This window comes from Clavelina lepadiformis, chromosome 7 (assembly GCF_947623445.1).
Source record: "Clavelina lepadiformis chromosome 7, kaClaLepa1.1, whole genome shotgun sequence".
In the NCBI taxonomy this organism is placed as follows: domain Eukaryota; kingdom Metazoa; phylum Chordata; class Ascidiacea; order Aplousobranchia; family Clavelinidae; genus Clavelina; species Clavelina lepadiformis.
In genome coordinates, this window is record NC_135246.1 from 16,159,311 (window position 1) to 16,180,310 (window position 21,000).

General features: G+C 37.4%; 2 protein-coding genes across 2 annotated transcripts; one reads left to right on the plus strand and one right to left on the minus strand.

Annotated features, from left to right (window-relative positions):
• Positions 1-1,631: 1,631 nt before the first annotated feature.
• LOC143465767 (uncharacterized) lies at positions 1,632-9,556 on the plus strand. The gene is made up of 4 exons (XM_076964235.1): positions 1,632-2,335; positions 7,431-7,661; positions 7,936-8,096; positions 8,352-9,556. Exons 1-4 carry the CDS (start codon positions 1,735-1,737, stop codon positions 9,288-9,290), a joined length of 1,932 nt encoding a protein of 643 aa, XP_076820350.1. The 5' UTR covers positions 1,632-1,734; the 3' UTR covers positions 9,291-9,556.
• A 3,650-nt stretch (positions 9,557-13,206) lies between these two features.
• LOC143465030 (LIM and SH3 domain protein 1-like) lies at positions 13,207-19,863 on the minus strand. Its single transcript, XM_076963149.1, has 11 exons — positions 17,534-19,863; positions 16,442-16,536; positions 16,186-16,222; positions 15,886-15,932; positions 15,530-15,571; positions 15,316-15,336; positions 14,762-14,801; positions 14,582-14,622; positions 14,304-14,456; positions 14,159-14,197; positions 13,207-14,015 (listed from the first exon to the last, which is right to left on the minus strand). Exons 1-11 carry the CDS (start codon positions 17,574-17,576, stop codon positions 13,845-13,847), a joined length of 729 nt encoding a protein of 242 aa, XP_076819264.1. The 5' UTR covers positions 17,577-19,863; the 3' UTR covers positions 13,207-13,844.
• Between the last annotated feature and the right edge of the window lie 1,137 nt (positions 19,864-21,000).

Here is a 21,000-nt window from a genome sequence, read left to right on the forward strand (position 1 = left end):
TAATTATCCGCCTGCTTGTCACGCGTCACAATGGCACTTGGGCGACGTGACATTTTTGTTTATTTCTTTGCCGATAAACACAACATGTTTGCCTACTTCAAACGCAGTCACATGGTCTCGTTTCTCAATTATTGTCTAATTACCCTTTCTCTATACGGCGCCCATCATTGTTAATCGTAACGCTCGTACATCACCGTTACATCATAACAAATGATATACATACCATGTCTGTGTGCTTATGGCAGTGTAACAACCCTATTGGTTCGACAAAGGACAAGCCCACTTAAAAGCGCTTGTATCGCAGCAAAGTTTACAAACATAACACAGTTTTTACATGCAAGGTTTACAAATGTTTCTTGTAATATTATAAGCTTAAAAGCATAAAAAGCATTGTTATACATTGTTTCATACATGGCATTGCTACATATTAATCAAAACATTGTATGGTAACAGGGTCATCGAACTGTTGTCATTGGATAAAAAAGTTAATTAATTGTAAAAACTTTTACAGTTTAGGCTAACTTTGAAGAGATCCAAGTTAAATATGCTTTGCGTTAAATTTATTTCTGTCTATTACAGAAATTCTGTCTAATTACATTTTTGTCTAATTACAGTATTTATAATGTCGTTTAAAAACTATTGATGTGTTCTCGAAAGATAAAAACAAAACTTCCTCTATTCTATTATGACACTTAAACAAACCGTGAGAGAGACGCGTAATGAAAAGTAACCGTGTCCATAAACTTCCTAAATTAATTACCAGTCTTGCTTTTATATTTATGATGACAAGATAGCGCGTTACCGTTTTCATTGTTTTTGTAACAATCGAACACCGTTCAAATCGCATTGTTTCTTCCCAATTGAAACGCCGTCATGACAGCAACAATTTTGGCATCTAATTAATGACAAAAACGAGGTTCCTTACCGGATAATTATAACGACAAATGAAAGCCATAAAAATCTGTCAAGATTATTTCGATGCTAGAACCTGCACTTAAAGGCTAGAACATGCAAACATCTGCCAAACTTTGTGTTACGTCATTGGTCGCCCCTGTATGACAACCTTACTTAATATGGCGGTCTTCGTATTCGTTGTAGAATAACCAAGGATGCTGCATACGATTTACAGTGTTCTTGGCAACAATAAATGTTAATTTGTTAATCTCACAACTATTAACTTTAAAATCATCAAAACCTGCTTCGTTAATTGCTCTTTGATACAAATATAGCAATTTTACAGTGACACTACGATGCATTAAAATATGAGACACAAACTTTCAAAAAGAATTTATAATTTGCTAATTAAGCTATTTGCCATGAACGAGTACCTGCGTTTATGAAAACAAGTGCTTTTTTGATATTACTCATGAAGTTTAGATTTGCATCGAAGGTGCAAAACTGCTTCCAGAAATATTTTAAAATATTCGGACCACATACTGTAAATATCTTGCGTACACATAATTTAACCTTTGACATCAGGCTATCATAGAAGTCAGCATTGACGGATCGAAACTGCTGAAGTAGGGAGTAGTCTTCAAACTGTCTCATAAAACAACGTGGATTGTTTGTAATTATCAGGTTGTCGGAGAAAAAAAGCGACCAAAGCGCGACGGTCTCGCTTTTTTTGCTTTACGTTCAGCGCCCCGCGTATCGGCAGAGTCATTTCGGTAATATTGACGCTCATTCGTGTTACATGTACTGGCTATATCTACTGAAAATCTTTAACTCAGACCAATGTTAGCGATGGAGAATCGTGTCGACATAGGGAAGGCCGAAGGGTTTGGACGTGCTGCCCCATGTCTAGAGCAAGGATCTAAAGAAGACATGTTGACTGGCACAGCAAGCTCCAAGCATGTTCAAAGTCAGTGGAAAGACAAAATATTTTCACCCGCAAGAGACTTGCAGCAAAGGGAAACACAGTCTAAGGAAAGCGCGGATCGCCAACCTGACCCCAGCATCAAGTTTTCGGCTTATCAGCACGGGCAGAGTGGATCAAACGCTGAAATGTTCCGGCATCTAATTCCTTATTTCCCGCCAAGCATTATTTCCGGCCCACAATGTCAGGATCTGAAAGGCGATCAAACTGCATCGGCGCCTCCATTAATGGTGTCTTCGAGCGGATTTTATCCTCATTTTAAAAACTCTTCCGATGAGGACGATGCAAGAGTGATGAGAAGCAGGTTCCTGAACGAAGAGGAGTCTAAAAGTGAAGAAAGCAGCGATGATCGGGATACCCTGTTGGCAATCAAGCAAGAAAATCATAAAATGGCTTCCGACGCTAATGGGAACTCAGAAGGGGAAAGGGATGAAAGCAAGACACCGGTCCAGCAGCGAGGTAATTATAATGACAACATACTGTTTTTATAGAAGATATATTGAAAACTGTTATTCAATTAATGTATTCGCAACACGCAACGTAACTTTATTGACTAATAATTACAATCTTCAAGGCGCTAATAGCTCTACAAACCCTTTAATTTGATGTCAGAAATAATTTTCTTTTGTTTAACTACTTGCCTTACGCGACTTAATATACTTCGTGTTTCCAATGCGTTAATCAATGAGTTGATTACGGGGTGTCCAAGTTAAGCCACTTGAATAAGCCAAAAGTATACTTAACGATTTCCACTGCCAAACGATTATCCAACTTAATCAGTTTAAATTATGCTAATATAATAGCATGTATAACAGAGAGAAGTTTTTCAAAATGCAAGTTTAGCTCTTTGTAAATTTGAAAACAGAATTTTTGGTAATTTTCAAAATATGGAGTTCAAAGGCGTTTTATAATGATATGCCTCGAAATGGATTGACGATAAATCGAATTGATTTTCTTTGTTAGTCACGAAATTGCTCTGATGTCCTGTGTAAGTGTAGGTGCGAGAGTTATTCGATAGAAAAATTGTTTTGTCAATATCTTTTTCAAATTGAACCGGTGACACGGTATGTCTTTGTATTTTCTTCATTGAAATTACGTGGGCGTTCGTGAGCTACTTATTGTAAGAATACTATAAACTATATTCAGGAATAATTCAACTCGTAAATGTATGTATGTATCGATATTTTCTGGATAAAAAAAAACAAACAATTTAATGAGTTGGTGATCAAGAAGCTATCAGAATTATTTCTGATCAGCTGTTAATTGTTTTCAAGCTCAACATTTCAATTGTGCGTTTGATTTGAAATTGAAAAGAACGTAACAAGAATAACACTACATCGAAGCACGTATAGCATCTTGCAAATATTCATTAAGAAACACGAGAAAAATTCCAATTGAAAAAACTCAGAATATTCCAATTTAGAACTTAACATGAAAAGATAAACTGAAGAGGTGAAGATTGGCGGACGTTGCAGAAAAACCTTGTTCGTTGAAATTTCGCCAAGCCTTTAGTTTTGCTGAGTACCATTTAATTATGATATTGAGGCCAAACTTTCCAATGAATTACAAGATTTTAATTGGTTTTTCGCTGCTCGAACGTGCCGTCATTTTGTGGCAACAATTTTTATGGTCTTTAAGTGTTCTAAAATTACCTGTTACTATGATCAAAGAAGCGATGTCAAATCGTTGATAAGCGGTGGTTTTGTACAATTCTATATTTCACTGGAAGTGCGATTAAACACGCAAATGTCATGATTATGTCATCATAACGTATTTTCATACAGCTGTGTGTTTTTCAATTATCGTATAGTCGCGTTTTTTTGTTTTTACGGACGAAATTGCACGTTTAACTTAAGTTTTTCAGACCTATTTTGCTCTCATTAAGATTAACCTGATCACGTACTGCAGGCGAACGTTTCTTTTGTCTTCCTAGGCGTGATTGGCTTTGTAATAATATTTGAGAATATTAATACATTCCACAGCCGTGTAATTGCAGAAACACTCACAAACAAAGACCTTTGTTGACGCGGAATACAATATAAAAAAAACAATATCAACACCGCCCACGTCATATAGGGTCATTATTTTCGATATACAAATGATATTTAACTGTGATTAAAACCACTTTGTACCAAGTTTAAAAGCCGAAATTTCAGTCATTATACGCAAGTTTCTAAACCTCTCAGGAAACTCGGCCGCTCGTCTGTGTAGGTCTCTCGGCGGCGACTTGCAAAATGGCGTCAGCTGTGTCGTGCGTCATGTCAGAAGTCTGTGACAATGAACTCGGGAACTTTAACATCAGAATCCTGTTTTCGTAGAAGATTTTGACGTTTTACATTTCTTACATCGATCAAATTAATAAGATTAAAAAACCTGTATAGACACAGTTCAAAAAGCTTATGACGAATTAGGAATGGAATTTGCTTGTTTATTTGACCACTTTTCAAACTGACTTTCATTTGCGTACTGCTCATCCTCGTGAATCCACACCGTATCTATAGGCCTATATAGCGGAAGCATTAATTTTTTTTAAAAGATCGCTTTTATAAAATCAGAACCAAGCGCTTGCAAGTCCTTTGGCTGGGGGTAGCATCGATGTTTCTTAAAACTTAATTTATAGTGTTGCGATGTAATATTTTTATACCTTTATCCAGTGGACTTGAGTTTATATAAAGACAAATGGTTTGTTGTTATTGTTCATGTCAAAGATAGGTTATATGGCAAAAACGGTTCATGAGGTTTGCATTTGTATGAAGGCTGAAATGGCTTAGCCCTTACAAGAGATGCAATATTCATGAAAGCTAGGTGATGAAAATATTGCTTCGCCTACAAAAGTAGCTTTTGCTATTCTGAAATAATAGCGATGTTAGAGTTTATTTGCCACGTCATTGATCATTTTCGTGTGTTTACGTTTGTTTTGGGCGAAACATTTCTTTGTTCTCTGTTTTTCATGATATTCTTCGATCGTAATAGTTGTGAGTATGCTGATACAAAAATGCCGTGTCATCAATTAGAGGTGGAACAATATGCCGCAGGTGCGCGTTGCCGCGCTCTTTAGGCCTTTGTCGTGGTCCATGAGTCGACCAAAGTGTTATCACCCTAAAACTACACTTTTTCAAGGCACGCGGGAAGACCCACTCTTTAGCAGCAGTATCTCTTACTGCTTGAATCCGAATTCCTACGAGCTCCAACGGTGCAGTTAAAACACTTCTGATATGCCATTTACGGTCGATGGGAGCTATTTGAAACTGCATCACTGCTTGGCACTTAACGACGAAAACTATCTCTTGTACAAGAAAAGTTTCTTAATACGGTTATACTGGAGATCTTATCAGCAATTACGAGCAATCTGTAACTTGCGCACTTTACACAGACAGGTAATCTGTTTTGACGTTCACCGATGGTGTCGTCATAGAATGTGTCCGAATTCGTGATAATTTGTTAACAAATTTTACGTCAAAGTCGTGGTTTTTATCAACAACACTTTTTCCGCGTTTGATCTTACACCGGGATAACTTATGGCCGATTTTTCGCCCAAATCGCTCAATTCATTTTCATAAACAATTGTTAATACCTCATAAATCATAACGTAATTCCATGATCGGACCGTGGCGTGAAATTTGTTCCTAACGGACAGGTGCAACAGCATTATACCACCCACATATAGTGACTTTAGATTCCAAATTTCGTGACAAAGCGTACACGTTTGATTAGCAGTCTTTGATAGTGTTTAGCTTTATTCTGATCAGATTACATAGACGCGTTTACGTTGGACATAAAGCTAAACACTTTCAAACTAGGGAATTGAGGTGAACGAAACTTGCGGTAACGTTGAGGAGTATGACAATCCATACTGGACAAAAGTGAAAATCGTTACGTGTAAGGTATTGGGTGGGCCAAGTGGGTCATAAAACGCGTTATCGTCCGCGATTACGTGGTAACGACCCCAACACACTACCGTACTATAAACTACTACCGCGTTTTCGTCCCACTTGTTCAACCCAATACCTTACTGCACACGTAACGGTTATCACTTTTGTTTAGTGTGGTTTGTCATACCGGAGTGAATGCAAATTCCCAAACTGGAAAGCTCTGATTATTCGAGAATAAAGATTGTGATACCGTACCATATTCCAACATTTATATCAAACCCGGTGTTTATAGAACTGTCACTGTGACTGTAAATGGAATTAGAGATTTTAATTTGACACTTTAATTTAATCCGTATCTGATTATGAGTCAAATTTCCTTGTTAATAGATATCGCGCAATTTGTGACCGCTTTATGTACAGCAGCATGCATGTGCACAAGCTTGCTTTGAAATTATAAAAATAAGGGAATATGCGTCAAGCACAATCATCGTAAACTGACCAATTGTGATACACTGTTACCCGGGTTTTAGTGATGCGTGATTTATAAACAAGGCCAAAACCTTTATTTTTTACTGTTAGCAAAACATTTGCGAAAGCGTTCGGTAAAAACCGAGTGCGTGCTGCAAATGGTCTGCTGGTGGACGTTGATCTGAACCCAAAACATTTTAAGAGTTCGAAGAGCTCGTATTTCGGGTCCATTTGTAATGACCGCTGTCAAGGCTGACAGCTGTAGCCCATAGAAAACTGGACGCTTGCGGTTACATGGTGGTCGCGTTTCGTAAACAAACTGTTTCCAACTTTGCATCTTATTTCAGTTTTGCATCCAAACAAAATGGTCGACGGTTGTTGACACAGCTACAAGTTGTAAGTTTGTGTTTGCAACGACGCGCTTGACGCTCGCTCTTCGCAAAAGCATACCTTTTATATTTCAAGTGGTTGGATATGATAATATTTCGCTAAATTGCCTATAAAACAAGTCAGCCTTACACTTAACTGGCAATGTCTAATTATAAACCACCATCGTTCTTCAGACGCGGCCACGACACCGTTTCTTTGAAATGTTTTTGCTGAATTTGCTCATAAACTAGTCAATAACAGATTTACTAATTGTAGCAGAAAACATATCAATTAAGATGTCTCAAGTTAAGCTTCCGTAGAATTGATAAGACATTTCTTTAAAAGGTTTGCCGGAAAAGTTGTCCAAACATATTTTCGAAAAAGTAATTCCGTCCTTCTGCGGCATAAGGTTAAAATTCTTCTAATAAAAAACTAACATTGGTATAACTTCAAACATATCATTTATCGCCGAAGAGAATTTTGTTTTTAAAACCCCAAATATTGATCTTGTAATTTAAACCACCTCAAATGGACTGTGTTAATGACCAAAATTTTGAACCAACTGTCTAGAAAGAATCATCAGCAAGGCGCGAATAAATATTTGGCCGTCTTGGACAATTACTTTTATCTGCTTGTATTGGTTTTTAAAAATATATTGTTATATATATATGCATATATATCCACAAAGATAGACTACCGTGTACATTCTTACCAGAAATTTAAAATTGATTAAAAATCGACAAAAATGTTGATTTTGCTACGAAATTTGCATGTCTAAAATAAAGCTGCTGATGTGTACAATTTTGTTTATTTTTTGAAAGTTTGTAGAAAATTTTTTTTTACAGCCGAAGGTCATTTTAACATCAGTCGCATCATCGAACATCGAAGCAATTTCAGCTCAACCGTCGTCACAAAACAATCTTTTACGTCATCAATGTGTCAAAAGAAAACGGACTACGATGACGCTGCGGTTGACGTAGTGGGGTTTTCGTCACATGGACTTGAACAGATTCCAATGACGTCACCGACCCCTTCGTACGAGGAAAGTTTCAAGAGGAAACACTCTTGTGAGAAAGGTGGAGAAAACTTTTATTTTGTAACGAAGTAATAGTGGACAAGCTTGACTTCAACGAGGACATTTAAGCCAATTCTAAATAATAATGAACCATACAAAGCAAATGGTTAAATGTCGTTGGCTTGAGTTGAAGTGGGTATACAATTACACCATCTTTTAAGATATATTTACGCTCTTAAGAGTAAATGAGTCAGCTTTGATTAACTATATACTTTGAACATAATTAAAGTAGTCTTTTTACGGATCACAATAATAACCTGCCTTGTGTTGTTCAGAGGGATCGTACACTCCACCTGGTGAAGTGAAAAAACGGCCCAGAACTGCTTTTACCCCAGAACAAATTAAGCGACTCGAAGGTGAATTCCACCGAAATAAATATCTCTCAGTTAGCAAGCGAATGGAGTTATCAAAGGCACTTAAACTTACCGAGACTCAGGTATTTTGAATTTGAAAGCAATCTGGTTTTGATATAAAACTTGAAAAACTAACACCTAAAAATAATCGTATGCAAGATCAACATATTATTGTATATATGCCTGATGGTACAAAATCTAAATCTTTGTTAAAATGCAGTTAAATGTTGACGAAAAATTTTCACACTCTTTGGTGTGCTTTTCTCCAAAACAGTGCTTAATGTTCACAAGTCATTCAATTTCAACAATTTAACCGTCAGTGCTTAATTTTCCGACAGATCAAAATCTGGTTCCAAAATCGCCGAACAAAGTGGAAGCGGGAATATCTGAGCGAATGGGAGGTGTGGGCTCACCAGAATTATTACGCCATGAATGGGCTTTACGGGGCCGCAGCAGCAGCTAGTGCCCTGGCTGCCCAAACTCCCATGCCCGGAAGTCACTATTCTCCATCTTCAGCTGCTGCAGTTGTCGATCGGGGTTATCTGGGACAACCGAATCCGGCAATCGGGCCCTTAAAAAACACCTTTTTGCCTCATAACCCCAATGTACCTTTTAATCCCCACCCTTTTGCCATGCTTCGAGGTCAAATTCCACCTGATCACGTGACTCGTTCCGATTTGCATGGTATTGACTTTCCTAAGCAAGTGCACCCGACGCAGATGGCTTACCCCCGTTTTCTTTCGCCCATTCCCCAACTTCAAGGCTCCTTTAATCCGACTTTGCAGCCGCTTTTTTACTACATGCCCGCCATTTCTGAACAACCGTGCAGCATCAGTCAAAGATCGACCTCTTCACCCCGACCCGTCAGTCACACCCCGCCCTCCGCCGATCGCACTCCTGACACCTCACCACCGGTCGTTACATCACCGGTGATGATGTCATCTAGTCCTACGGAACAGCGCAAGGCCGACGTGAAACAGCAGACTCTGTCCCAAGTGGTGGATAAGCCTAATTTTGACATGACTGCATTTGCTAATCCTGTCTATCCCCGCCACCCGTTAAGTTTTAATGGGTCCTTTCACGCGCCTTCGCATCGGATTCTGCCCAATCTCGTCAACGGCGCTTTCTTTCGTCCCTGCGGCTTTTCTGGTTCTCTGAACCCGGCAGGATGCCCTGTACAGACTCGACCTCTAAATCATCCGGCTCCAACAAATTTATTTGGTTCCCTTAACACCCCTATAAGGATGTCAGTGTCGCCAAGTTCTTTAAGGCGATAGGTCATTATTTATATTTAAATTTGGGGTGATTAATGTTTGTATGATTATTTTTTGAATTTAATTTCAATGTTTGTTTTCTTTAGTGAATTAATTTTAACTTTGATTGAAAAAGTATTTGCAACTGGTTGTTCTTGTGCACTTGAGTTATACCGTAATTGAAAGTTGTAATAGTAACTGGATCTTCGTATTGATTTGCAGATTGTAAAATTTAATGTTTGAAAAATGTTTATAAAATCTGCTTTAAATGTTCTTTTAAAGTTTTAAGAAGAAAACGATATACAGAAATTTCAAACTTATCACTAAGTTATCTAAATCCCAAAATGAAAAGCAAACCAAACACCGAAATAGATAATTTTAGAGTAATATGAAGACCATGAGAAAGAATATCATGTTCAATATATCTTGTTCATCTCAGTAAAATGCAATTTTACACGAAACAAATTGCGCTTTTTCTCAATTTCTTTCATAATTTCTTTCAACGGTCTGATGTACGTTCAAAGCATAAATTTTCAAAGAAAGTTAGACGAACTTTCTCCAAAATTGAAAAGTGAAAAACTGGATGTTAAATAGAAAAATACTTAGCACGCTTGAGGCATCGCAGAAAATTCAACGCATCCTCTTGAAACCGTGTGGTCCAAGTTTGTTAATTCTTTAAGATGACGGTTCCATTTATCATATTTGTGCTAAGCTTTTCACAGTTTAATGATTGCAGTTCATTATAAATAGCCTTCAAAAAGAGCCATTAATCCAGCAGTTTGTTGACCGATGAAAGGTTACTTAATTTTAACAAATCCACTTGCTTTGATCGGTACCAGAGGTCGGCGCTTAGCTTATCACGTATTAGGCCGCCTTTAACATATTTCAACAACCTGGTTTGTGGCCGTTTAGCGTTTCACACAAACATATTTCATAACAATTTAATTCGAACGAATTCTTTAAGCGTCTTAATTAAAACAAAGTTTCTTTGATCTTAGACGAATTGTTGTTTCTTGCTGTCAAAACCAACACCACGGCGCATACAGTGTCCGCTTTTTAAAAAGTATCTTTAACTTCTTGAAATCCTGCTGCTTGATTACAATCACGCATTCCTATCCGACAATAAGCAAGTTTTAGTTTGTCTGTTGCGCCGTTATAATTTTTACTTAAAACTTAAGAAGTTTAAGCAAAATTAACTAAGACTCTAACGAAAAACTTAATACATAAAAACCTATTTGATTATCGTTAACTATTTTGATTAAATTTAATTAAAGTTATAAATTAAATCAAGAAAAAACCTCTTATATAAATTATGGAATCCAGTGGCGGTATATATATAAGAGAATACAGTAGAAAATGGAACACCAAAGGTAAAATATAACCCTTCTCATGTATTGAAACGGCAACGTGAACGATAAATTTGTGATAGGTGTTTGGTTATTAGCCCTGATAAAACTAATGTCACTACCAGACGTATAGGATAGAGTGAATGTTAACGGAATTACGTTTCAATTTAGTCAATTTGCATTCTATCCAGTGCTTTTATACTACATGATAGCCTTTGTAGTTTATAAAATGGTGGTATAATAGCAAACAGATATTATGATATCCTTTACATTAAAATCACCAACTCTTGTACTCGAATTACAAGGCGTTGTGATGAGCGATTATAGCCCAACAGCTTGGATAACATTCATGATAGTTCAAAAGAATTTCACAAACAGTCACGAGATAACTTAGATTATGCTGCCCTGTGGCAGTAACTTGGGCCTAAACATTTCAAAAGCGCATCGCATTGATTCAGGTATAAAATCATGCACAGGTTATATATGCAAGGTAGATTTTATTGCGAAGGCAGCAGAGTAAACTTAGCATTTTTAAATATTTGCAGAACTACACACCCAATTCCCATTAAAATGTTTTTTATGAAATCCACCAGACTGACCAAGTTTTTGAGTCTTGAAAAATTGCTCTCTTTAAAAATACGGACAACTTCTCTTGGACAAATGCTCTCTTTTCGTTATTTAAAAAGTATAATTCGTGACTGTTCTCGCCTGTACTAAGCGTCGTTGTGTAAAAAGATAGGCCAATTATTGGGCTACCTCGAATAATTTTGTTGATAATCGATCGAATTATGAACGCATAATTAGCTTTGAAACGTAGGATCAAGATTAAAGACAAAAACGCTTTTATCGGAGACAACTCGCTTTGTTTAGGCTGACAACCAAAATACGTTGGGTAATTTAACACCTTTTCTGAAGACCTTGGCAAATAAGCGTTAAATTTTGTAAACAACGAGACGGTTATAATTTGCCGCTTTGGTAAGGCATGAACAGACAAATTTTTACGAAAAATAATCTTTTCAGATCCCTGAAACTGCATATTTTACCAATCATATTTCGTGAAGATTTGGTTTCCACTAAAATAAATAACGAAATTATATCCATCAGTAAAAAAGGTAAATAAAATCTCAAACCAAAAATCTTTTAACTGTCCACAGAGGAAGTTTTAGCTTCATAATCACAAATAACGTTTGTTTTTCCTTTGCACCCGCGGTATGTAATGAGTAACATTTTCCTAAGTAAACAACTAAATAAGTTATAATTATTTACAATTTATCAACAATTTATTCACCGCAGCGAAAACTAAAACTTCGCTTTAATACCAACAGCAATAATTTCAGCAGCCTTGCAGTGAGCAATATTTAGAAATGCTTACTTCGATTCACGCGTAGTGCAAGAACTGGTTGTTTGCAAGATTGGTTAGATCAGAATGTACAGTATATACGGCACAGCGCTCGTCATCACCAGTATAACAAACTTCTATCTGATAAATAATATATGCCGGTAAATCTGCTCGTATCTTTTATGAAGGAATCTATGGAACAGTTGTTATCACAAAACTAGTGACTTTGGTTCTTGTGATGATTGAGGTAAGCTTTGATATTTTCTTTTTGGGCAACAGTGATGTAGTGTCGGATTTCGTTGTCGTTGGCATCATCTAGCGATTGAAAATTAACCGTAGTAATTGCCTTTTTATTTGCTGATTATATTCTGGTGTAGGTTTATTTTGAACATTTGTAAGAAAATATGTAAAATTCTGTTGTAAATTAAATTAGGTAACAAAGCGAGGTAAAGTATACAGTAAAAACTGTAAAGTTACTTCTACGTATTATGTTGTCTCAAAATTTTTTTATATTGTGCGGCCATGCCTTACACGAGTTAAATTTCAGATCGACCAACTGACTATTTCACCGTTAGCAGGCCACACAGTCTGTTGTTAAAGACAGGCGGTTAGGTTAGGAGAAATGTTATGCAAAAAGTTGATATTTAAGTTATTTAGTGGAGTTAGATTTCGATTAAAAGGTAAATTTAGGTTTAAGTTACTATGCTGTAGCATCTTAAATTCACAAGAAGCTGTGACCAATAGCTTTGAACGCACGATTTTTTTCCGGTGAAATAGTGACAGCTTTAAACTGTTAGCAAGTGTGCATTCAAGCAAGTATTGTGAGGTTTAGTGGCAGAATGTTTAACCTTGAAAAAACACGTCTGCAGACGAAGTCTAGAGACATTGTCCTTATTTGCTTCACCAAGTGACCAAATACATTTTGACTTAGATAAAAATAATAACCGCTAAGTGACGCAACAAGTCCAATTTGCCAGAAAACCTTTTCGTGTCAGATATGATAGTGTATCGCCGTCAATTAAATTTTAACTCAATACCCATTAGGCATATTTGCATGACGTGTTTTGTTTTGATACCCAGCCCTTATTGAAGAAACTTACTTACAAACGTATTAAACGGATTAAAACCGTCATTGATTTTCGATTTAGTTGTTGTAACAGAGTTGTGGTTTGAATAGTTTCTCGTTTTACAACATTCGAACGGCGTAACCATTAACCTGTTATTAACTACGTAATACGCTAATATTATAACCGCATTTAACTTGAAAATTGTTTATTGGACATAGCACTTGCCGATACATAGAACATATATATATTGTAGCTTCACACAACACACAAGTTTAAAGCTGACATAGGTAAACGAATGTATATAAGGTGTGGCCGATTGGATTATTTGAGCGCGAAGCACTACTGGGGTTAATACACATCTTTTTGTTCTAAAGATTTCATGCAAACCTTGGGCAGTTTTAACATAGGAAGTCATTTACAAACTGAAGGTTCGATCACACGTGTACATATGGCAATTTTATGCAAAAAAAAATACACTGCTTAAAATTTTTCAAGGGGGCCGGCTAAATTACGCATAAGTCAACGTTATAACGTTAAACAGGATGCAAAAGCAGCAAAACATTGAAAAGATCACGCCATCTTAACGTCATAGATGTTACATATATATGCATTGTTTCAAACTTGTTGCCGTTTTAAACAAAAGACAGAAAGTGAATGAGAACAAAAGTTATACTTTCATATGCAGCATGGAATGGTTAGAAAACTGTCGGGTGCGCTTCAAGCGAGTTAGATTTCAACTTGATCCAGGCGTGCGCGTTTCATTGTTTAAACTCGCAGTCATACGTGTATGTCAAAAGGGTTGTGATTTTTTTTCTCAATTCATCGGTTACACTTGCTGGACGTAGTTGCTCGGGAACATTCCAAACTGGCCGGAGGAGCTGTTCCTTCCCTCCATCCACCCTTCGTCGATGACGTTCACCTCCGTAAGCCTGTCGCCTTCTTTAATCGAAACCTCGTCGTCATCGGCCGCTGTGTAGTCGTACAGCGCCACATAAACCTGGCAACATAATCGGTTGGTGTCAGTATATAATGCCTTACTGAAAAATTAATCCAGAGTTATAAAAATGTTATTGCCCTAATTTAAGACGCCCTGCTCATTATTAAAGACACCGGTACTTATCAGTGGGAACGTTTCCGTACATTTTTCGCCGGAGTCGCTTTAGTTGGTGAGGACGGAGGCTGCAATGCAAAACACAATTCATATAGAAAGTCTAAAAACACGTTATTAAATTCTTTACATCGCAAGTAATTCAAAAGGTTGAACACTCTAAAGCTAGAGCCTTACGGGAGGCTGAGCTGATTGGGCGGGCGGCTGAGCTGGTTGGGCGGGCGGCTGGGCAGAGGGCTGAGCAGCACCGCCTGCTGTATGCCTGGCATTCACAATTGAAGACGGATCTGGACGCCCGTCATTTTCATGTCCAACCCTGTGGGGTGCGGTCTATAGTGCAAACCATAACAACATGAACATAAACGCAACTATATGGAGGTTTCCACATGCCCTCCTTTTTAAACAGGACGATAATCCTAGGATTAGCGGTTGTTGTTTATGGATTTTTATATCACCTGATAACCCAGATTAGACGCCAATTTTCCAGCTTGAGAAGCTGCAATGTATGAGACAACAAAGCTATCACGCAACAATTTATGTTAGCTGACAAGTTTTTGTATAATTAATAGAGGATATTTTATATAGACGTATATATTTCAAGATTGACGGGACAACGAACAATCGAAAAGTCTTACCTTGTCGATTTGAAACAGTATCTGCGACTGCTGTGAAAGACTGTTCAGAAAAGTGAAACAAAATAATTTAGTTAATGTAGCTAAAAAGAGAAGGGAAAAGCCAATGCTTAACTACCCGGTTGTCCATAATTACTGCACAGAAGCCTAACGTAAGAAAATGCACTCGCGGAAAAGGGTCCAAAATACGATTTCTTTTCCTGGGATATTCACGTTACGAGTACTCCTTCCTACTTTAGCTAATGCACAATGGCAGAAATGGTTTTACGTTGCCGGTAAGTAGGCTATATAGCCATTTGTGAGAACACAGCAGGCGCCGAGGCCGCTGGCTAGACTTCGAGTAGATCCCGTACAGTTTGATGTGGGTACCTGGATCAAGCATAGCAAGCATGATTACACGTATCGTGAGTATCTCAGGACAAAAAAATTGCATTTTTTTGCTTTTTTTATGCCAAATCCGTGAGTATATTTTCTTGCAATACTATGCGGTAATCGCTTATAATGGAGCCCGTAGAATTTATCAAACTCAAGTTTAGTCAAAAGCCTTAAACACTTGCCTTGAAAGCTTCCATTTTGTCCTAAAAAATAACAACAAAAACGGTAACGATAGGTCTATACAGTATAAAGCCTTGTATCTTACGATTTTAAAACTTGGGTATTTGCAAAACGATTAGTGACCACTGATCAGTGATCATTAATAAGGTTTGGGTCAGTAATGTGCAAGAAGCAAAAATGTAAACACTGCAAAGTAGTTTTGGTTACGGCTCTTACTTTTCGGTATTCCAACTCCGACTGGTTTTTTTGTTGCTTTGCCTGAAAGACAAATGTACTGTAAATGTTTAGACTTTCTAAGATCGAGCAGACTCGCAGGTGTTTTGATTAAGTTTGGCCGCTAGGTGGTACAAGGAGTGAAAACCCAAATATTTCTTTTCAATTGTAAGTGAAAGGACGCTGGGACCGGTAAGATGTAACAGACATTTCAAGGTTAGCAAGCAACCTTCCATTTTCGATCAAAGATACTTTTATTTGTTTTAATCGTTCTAGCAATGGTGAGGAGCCGTGTAAGCGCAACCACTTCAAATATTTATTTGACTATAAATTCCAATATCCAATAAATGTCAACTCACCAATCGCAAAGCTTCTGGAGTATCAGCAACTTGAGTAAATTTGGTTGCTGAATAAACAAAAAAATATTATTTTTAGCAGCCACAGAAAGTCGAAGCAAAGTACAGCTCTTGGTAGCTTTGCCGTGTAGCCAATGCGTAACGCTCTACACAAACATGCATCGTGTCACGTATTTTGCTGTATCCTTAGCAAAATCCTCGACACGAAAGTGATAAAAATAAACTGCAAGCCTAGGTATTAGCTTGTACAATACAACTAAAGAATACATCAGTGAAAAACGCGAATATTGATGGTGGTCTTACTTGGATAGTGCGTATTGCAGTAAGGCAGCTTGTTGTACTGAAACAAGAAAATGAAACTGATTTTTTACATGTTGGCTTCACGACAACCGTAAACATTAAACAACATACAAGCTGTCTCTTACGTCTTGGAATACTGTAAACATTGCCACAATATAAACGGCAAAGGAAGATATTGTATCAACTTACCGTATCTAACACAATCTTCTTTGCTTAGGTAGACATACAATTGATAAAATGTTTGTGATTTCATGCTTACCCCTTTGTAGTTTTTCATCGTGAGTTTTAAGTTGCATGTCTCGCATGTAAAACATCCCTTGTGCCATACCTTGTCAAGGCAGTTGAGCTTCTCCACTAAAAGCAATAAATCGATTACAAAGTAGCAATAAACACTTTTGGGGCTTTTAGCTGAGCAGTTTTACTTAACAGCAACAGTAATAAAGCTAAAGGTTATGTCGGTCGATTGCATGCTAGAGGTTCTCATACCGACTCTGCTTAATTTAGCTGATCTCACAAATAATTTCGTAATAAAAAAACATTGCTGTGTAGGTCCTTCAAAAGGAGTGAAGGGGGCTTGAATATAGGGTTGCGATTCAAAGAAGGAAAACCTAGATACAAATTCCTCAAATCGATGCTTGTACTGTTTCATGCAAGTCCTGTACGTGATGTCCAATGCATCGCTGTATTTCGTTGCCAAACTACTGCACTGATGCGGGATCACATGGAAACGCATGTTGTACTAAAACGCATCTCAATATGGTAATTACTGGTACGGTTGACCACAATACTTGCTAAGCACCATATTAAGTGAAACTTTAACGAAGTTTATGACAATATAAGATTAAATTTGAGTAAGGGAAAAACCCCACCATACTGTTGCTGAGCAGTGAAATAAAAACGCCCATTGACCTACAACTCTGCATGACGCTCAAAACAACTACAGAACTACAATGTGCCTTTATTCGAGTTAAAATAGACACAGGATGTGTTTTTCTTTTCCTTCATTCAAAGAATAGTACATACACACTTTCCTCCAAGTCGGCATCATTTTGTTTGGTTTATTTGTTGTCGCTTAACTTGCTGTGTTTAATACAATTGTTTTCCCATCGATAAATTCGATATAGGAAACTTGATATTCATGAAAAATGCATGGCCTTTGGCAGAAACTTCTTTCGCGACATTTTTATAGATAATTAATGAAATGGATTGCAGTAACATTACGAGGAACAGAAAATATTGGGAAGAAAGCCACTGTGACAACAGTAATAAACGAGAAAAACTTGCTTTGCACCAACTATTATGACAAAACAAGCAAAAGTCAAGGTGTTGTCAAATAGTTAAAAAGACTTACTTGGATAAACCAGCTTCTTGCACCTAGCACACGGATGATTCATGGTGGTCGCTAACAAAACGATTCAGGTTCGAATTCTCCTTAACTCACCCATACAATAGAAACAAAATAGGACTTTCGTAAGGTTTATTGTAAAATGCCAATGTATGATAAGTAGTATAAGTACAGGGAACTCAAGCTTCATTGAACTGACTTGTACTGTACATAGCAACTTGGTGCAAACGAAGTTTTGTCTTTTCAATAACTTCTTTCAAAATTTAAGTGTGCTCGCAAGCTTTGACGCTTGCTAACTAAACTTGTGAACCATACACTCTATTTTCGCTGTCTACGCCACATTCTGACAACAATTGGCAAACCATTATTGATATCGATCAATCATGTCAACTGGAGAAAAAACGCATCAAAACGTGTAAAATGTTCTCCGAAATCGCACCTCTCTTGCAACAGCTCGTTTTACTTTGCCTTGATTCTGTTATTGTTGAAAAGAATATTTTCTTGCACAACGAAATAGCGCTGCTGTAATAGTCAGTTAAAACAATTACACTGAATTCCTAAATTCCTGAGATTGGGAGTGCAACGGTCTTAACAGTTTAGCTTGTTGACGGAACGTAAGCTCGCCGGTACACCTCAGACACGCATCGCTAAATACGGCGTTGGATAATGTCTCAACGCTCAGACAAACATCCTCGACTTAGTTAAAGCAAAATTAAGCATACGCCCCGGGCGAACAACAAATGCAACAACAAGCTTTTCATCGATGTCAAATTGCCTTCTTGATTACGGCTCATCAAGTTAATGCTTTAAGCTATGCAGATGACAACGCGCTGAGGCGTAGTAACTCATGATTAAGTGTCCGAAACATGCAACGTTATTTTTGGAAACGAGTCACACAAGATATCATCAGTTACGTTATTCATTTTGTCAAATACAAAATTGCATTGTCGCATTAATTAATAATTCAAAAGTCATAAGTTGTCTCATGTTCGCTTTCACTAAAGTTCATTATTTCGAGGCAGAAGAGGCAGCTTAAAACCGTAAAAATTTGAGCCGTTACTCTGCTTATAAAGTTAAATCTTGGCTTTCGCCTTTACTTTTAATGCAAACCATGGCAGAGCTACAGTGCTGTTAAAACGGGCAAAATAGCAGCTTTTCTAAGTAGCTGACTCAAAGTGGAATTCCACCGGTGACTAACTTCCGCCGTTAATCAAAAAAACAGAACAAAAATATTCAGTTTAGCGCGGACAGTTCCTACTGGACAGATATGTCACTGCCAATCCAGCCACGTAATATTTAGACACCGCTTCTATTTTATTGATTCATCTTGTTTAACAACTTTTATGTAATTCCAGAAACATGTTAACCGTCGAGAATACTTCTGGCGTCTACGTTTACAGAGTGATAAGAAATCATGTAACTGCAGATGTTTTCCACTTCCAAGTAAATAACTTGCTTCGTTTATTCGTTAAGTTAGCATTTGACGTAAACGTAACAGTTGCGGTATAAGGTTATCACTCTTGGTCGTAAGACATGAAACATTCTTGTGTATTTAGTTCGATTAGGTTGCGATAAATCGCTCAAGCAAACAAAAGGACCTTAAATAAATAGTCAAAGCAAAATTACCTAATCCTGCAAAACACAACACAAACTGAACCAAAAAAATCAAAATAAAACTATTAAATCAATACTAGGATCTATGCTAATATTACCGAATGCAAATCATTTACAATATACAAGCAAAATTTTATTCAAATTTTAATTGTAGTAAATGCAGCATAACGACTACAGTCTTTCTGCAAGTCGAGGCTTCTGTTCCGAAAAAAGACACTCTTGCATAGGACCAACCAAACATCAATTATTTTCTCGGACGTAACTTATATAATTGGATAATTTGTTTTCTATTTTAAATATGCTATGAATAAAACTACACAGATCAGTTCGAAACTTCCCAGTTAAAAACGGCCAATTTCTCCCTTTTGCGGTTAACATTTGTTTGCAAGCCAAGCAGTTACAGAAAAGCCGCAAACATCCCTTGATCGACAAAAAACTTTTCTACTATATAAGATTACGCCTACACGTGAGAAACAAAAAACACTAAAAGGTCCAAGTCAAAGTTTCTTACAAAACGTGAGCGTATTTTATTGACAATGCTGTACTTTGAAATTCTGTTTCTGTTTTTCGCTGACTAAAGTAAAACTCGGAAGAATTCAGTGAAACTAAGACAGCTATGATGTAAACTGATTGTTTGTTGAGAGCGAAATTAAACAAACAATCTCAAACAGTTCAAATCAATACAACATCTAATAATGAGCTGAGCCAAAATAGTAACTAGCAGCAGTTCTTTGTAACAACTTCTTCTGAGAACGATAAGCTTAAAGATTAAGGAAGCGATATGCGAGCAACTGTGCACTGCCCTGTAATTAAAAAAACAGTCCGAAAGCGAATATCAACTGCAGTTAGGGCGATTATGTGGGCATGTTTCCCAAAAATGCTAATCACTTCCCCCTAGACTTCGACAAACATCTGCACATGACACGTTCGGTGTAACTCGGCACACGCCCACATTTATGTCCCAAACGACTCACAACGTACCCTTTTACATGCGGACCGTTCATTTGACTAGAAACTTGGTACAGCTCAGGTAACTATGCGCAAACGTTGCCGCGCATGCAATCGACTCTGACCAATCATGAGGCTTTCCTACGCTTGACCAGCCTTGATGATCCACTTGGGTAGGATTATGTTATGACGTGGAAAGCGGTCAGTTTACGCCAGGAGGATCTAATGGTCCGTAGAGTTGATTTAAAAGCCCCCACTCAGTTCCAATCGAGTGAAATCAATAACAAGTACGAAAGAATATTCATTACCGACTACAAAAATTTTCATTCCTAAATAAACAAATACGAATCGCGGATACAAGCCAGGACATATCACTTAGCTTATAGACAAACTCAGGTAGGTTATGCGCCCTTTACTGGTAAGATATTTCACAGAAAACTCATGTACACTTACGAAAGATTTAGCACAGACGTACACTATATAAGCTTATATGTCTGAAAGTGGTCGTTGGCCATTTGGCTCGAAACAGCAATTTTTCAGCATGTCTGTCACGTTTGGCTTACTAAATCGCTTTCTTTGAAATTCTGAATCTACAGTAGTCTTTTTGGTTTGACAAATTCAACAACACAAAGCTCGGTGATTCTTTGTATACTGTGTAATTAACCTCTTTCTAGCATAGCGATGCCTTTACAGGCCTGGAAAAAATAACTACAATAACTTGTTTGCCAGCTGCAACGAGCATACAAGATTTACAAATTCATCACTTGCGAGAAAACAATTTCTGCTTCGTTGGCCACACCCCTGTTGCCAACCACTCGAATTGCTCGCTACCAAAAAAAACTTGAGCTGAGTTATGCCGACAATCGTTTCAATTGGCTCGCTTCAAACACGTCAACAATGTTGTTTGATAG

Bases quoted from the DNA above. Each gene is read 5' to 3' on its own strand.
- LOC143465767 (XM_076964235.1), top strand. From the start codon at position 1,735: ATGTTAGCGATGGAGAATCGTGTCGACATAGGGAAGGCCGAAGGGTTT. The intron at 7,662-7,935 runs GTGGAGAAAACT...TGTGTTGTTCAG, and splicing joins GAAACACTCTTGTGAGAAAG to AGGGATCGTACACTCCACCT. The intron at 8,097-8,351 runs GTATTTTGAATT...ATTTTCCGACAG, and splicing joins TTAAACTTACCGAGACTCAG to ATCAAAATCTGGTTCCAAAA.
- LOC143465030 (XM_076963149.1), bottom strand. From the start codon at position 17,576: ATGAATCATCCGTGTGCTAGGTGCAAGAAGCTGGTTTATCCAA. The intron at 15,572-15,885 runs GTGAGTTGACAT...TTTGTCTTTCAG, and splicing joins CTCCAGAAGCTTTGCGATTG to GCAAAGCAACAAAAAAACCA. The intron at 14,198-14,303 runs GTAAGGCTCTAG...TTTGCATTGCAG, and splicing joins CCCAATCAGCTCAGCCTCCC to CCTCCGTCCTCACCAACTAA.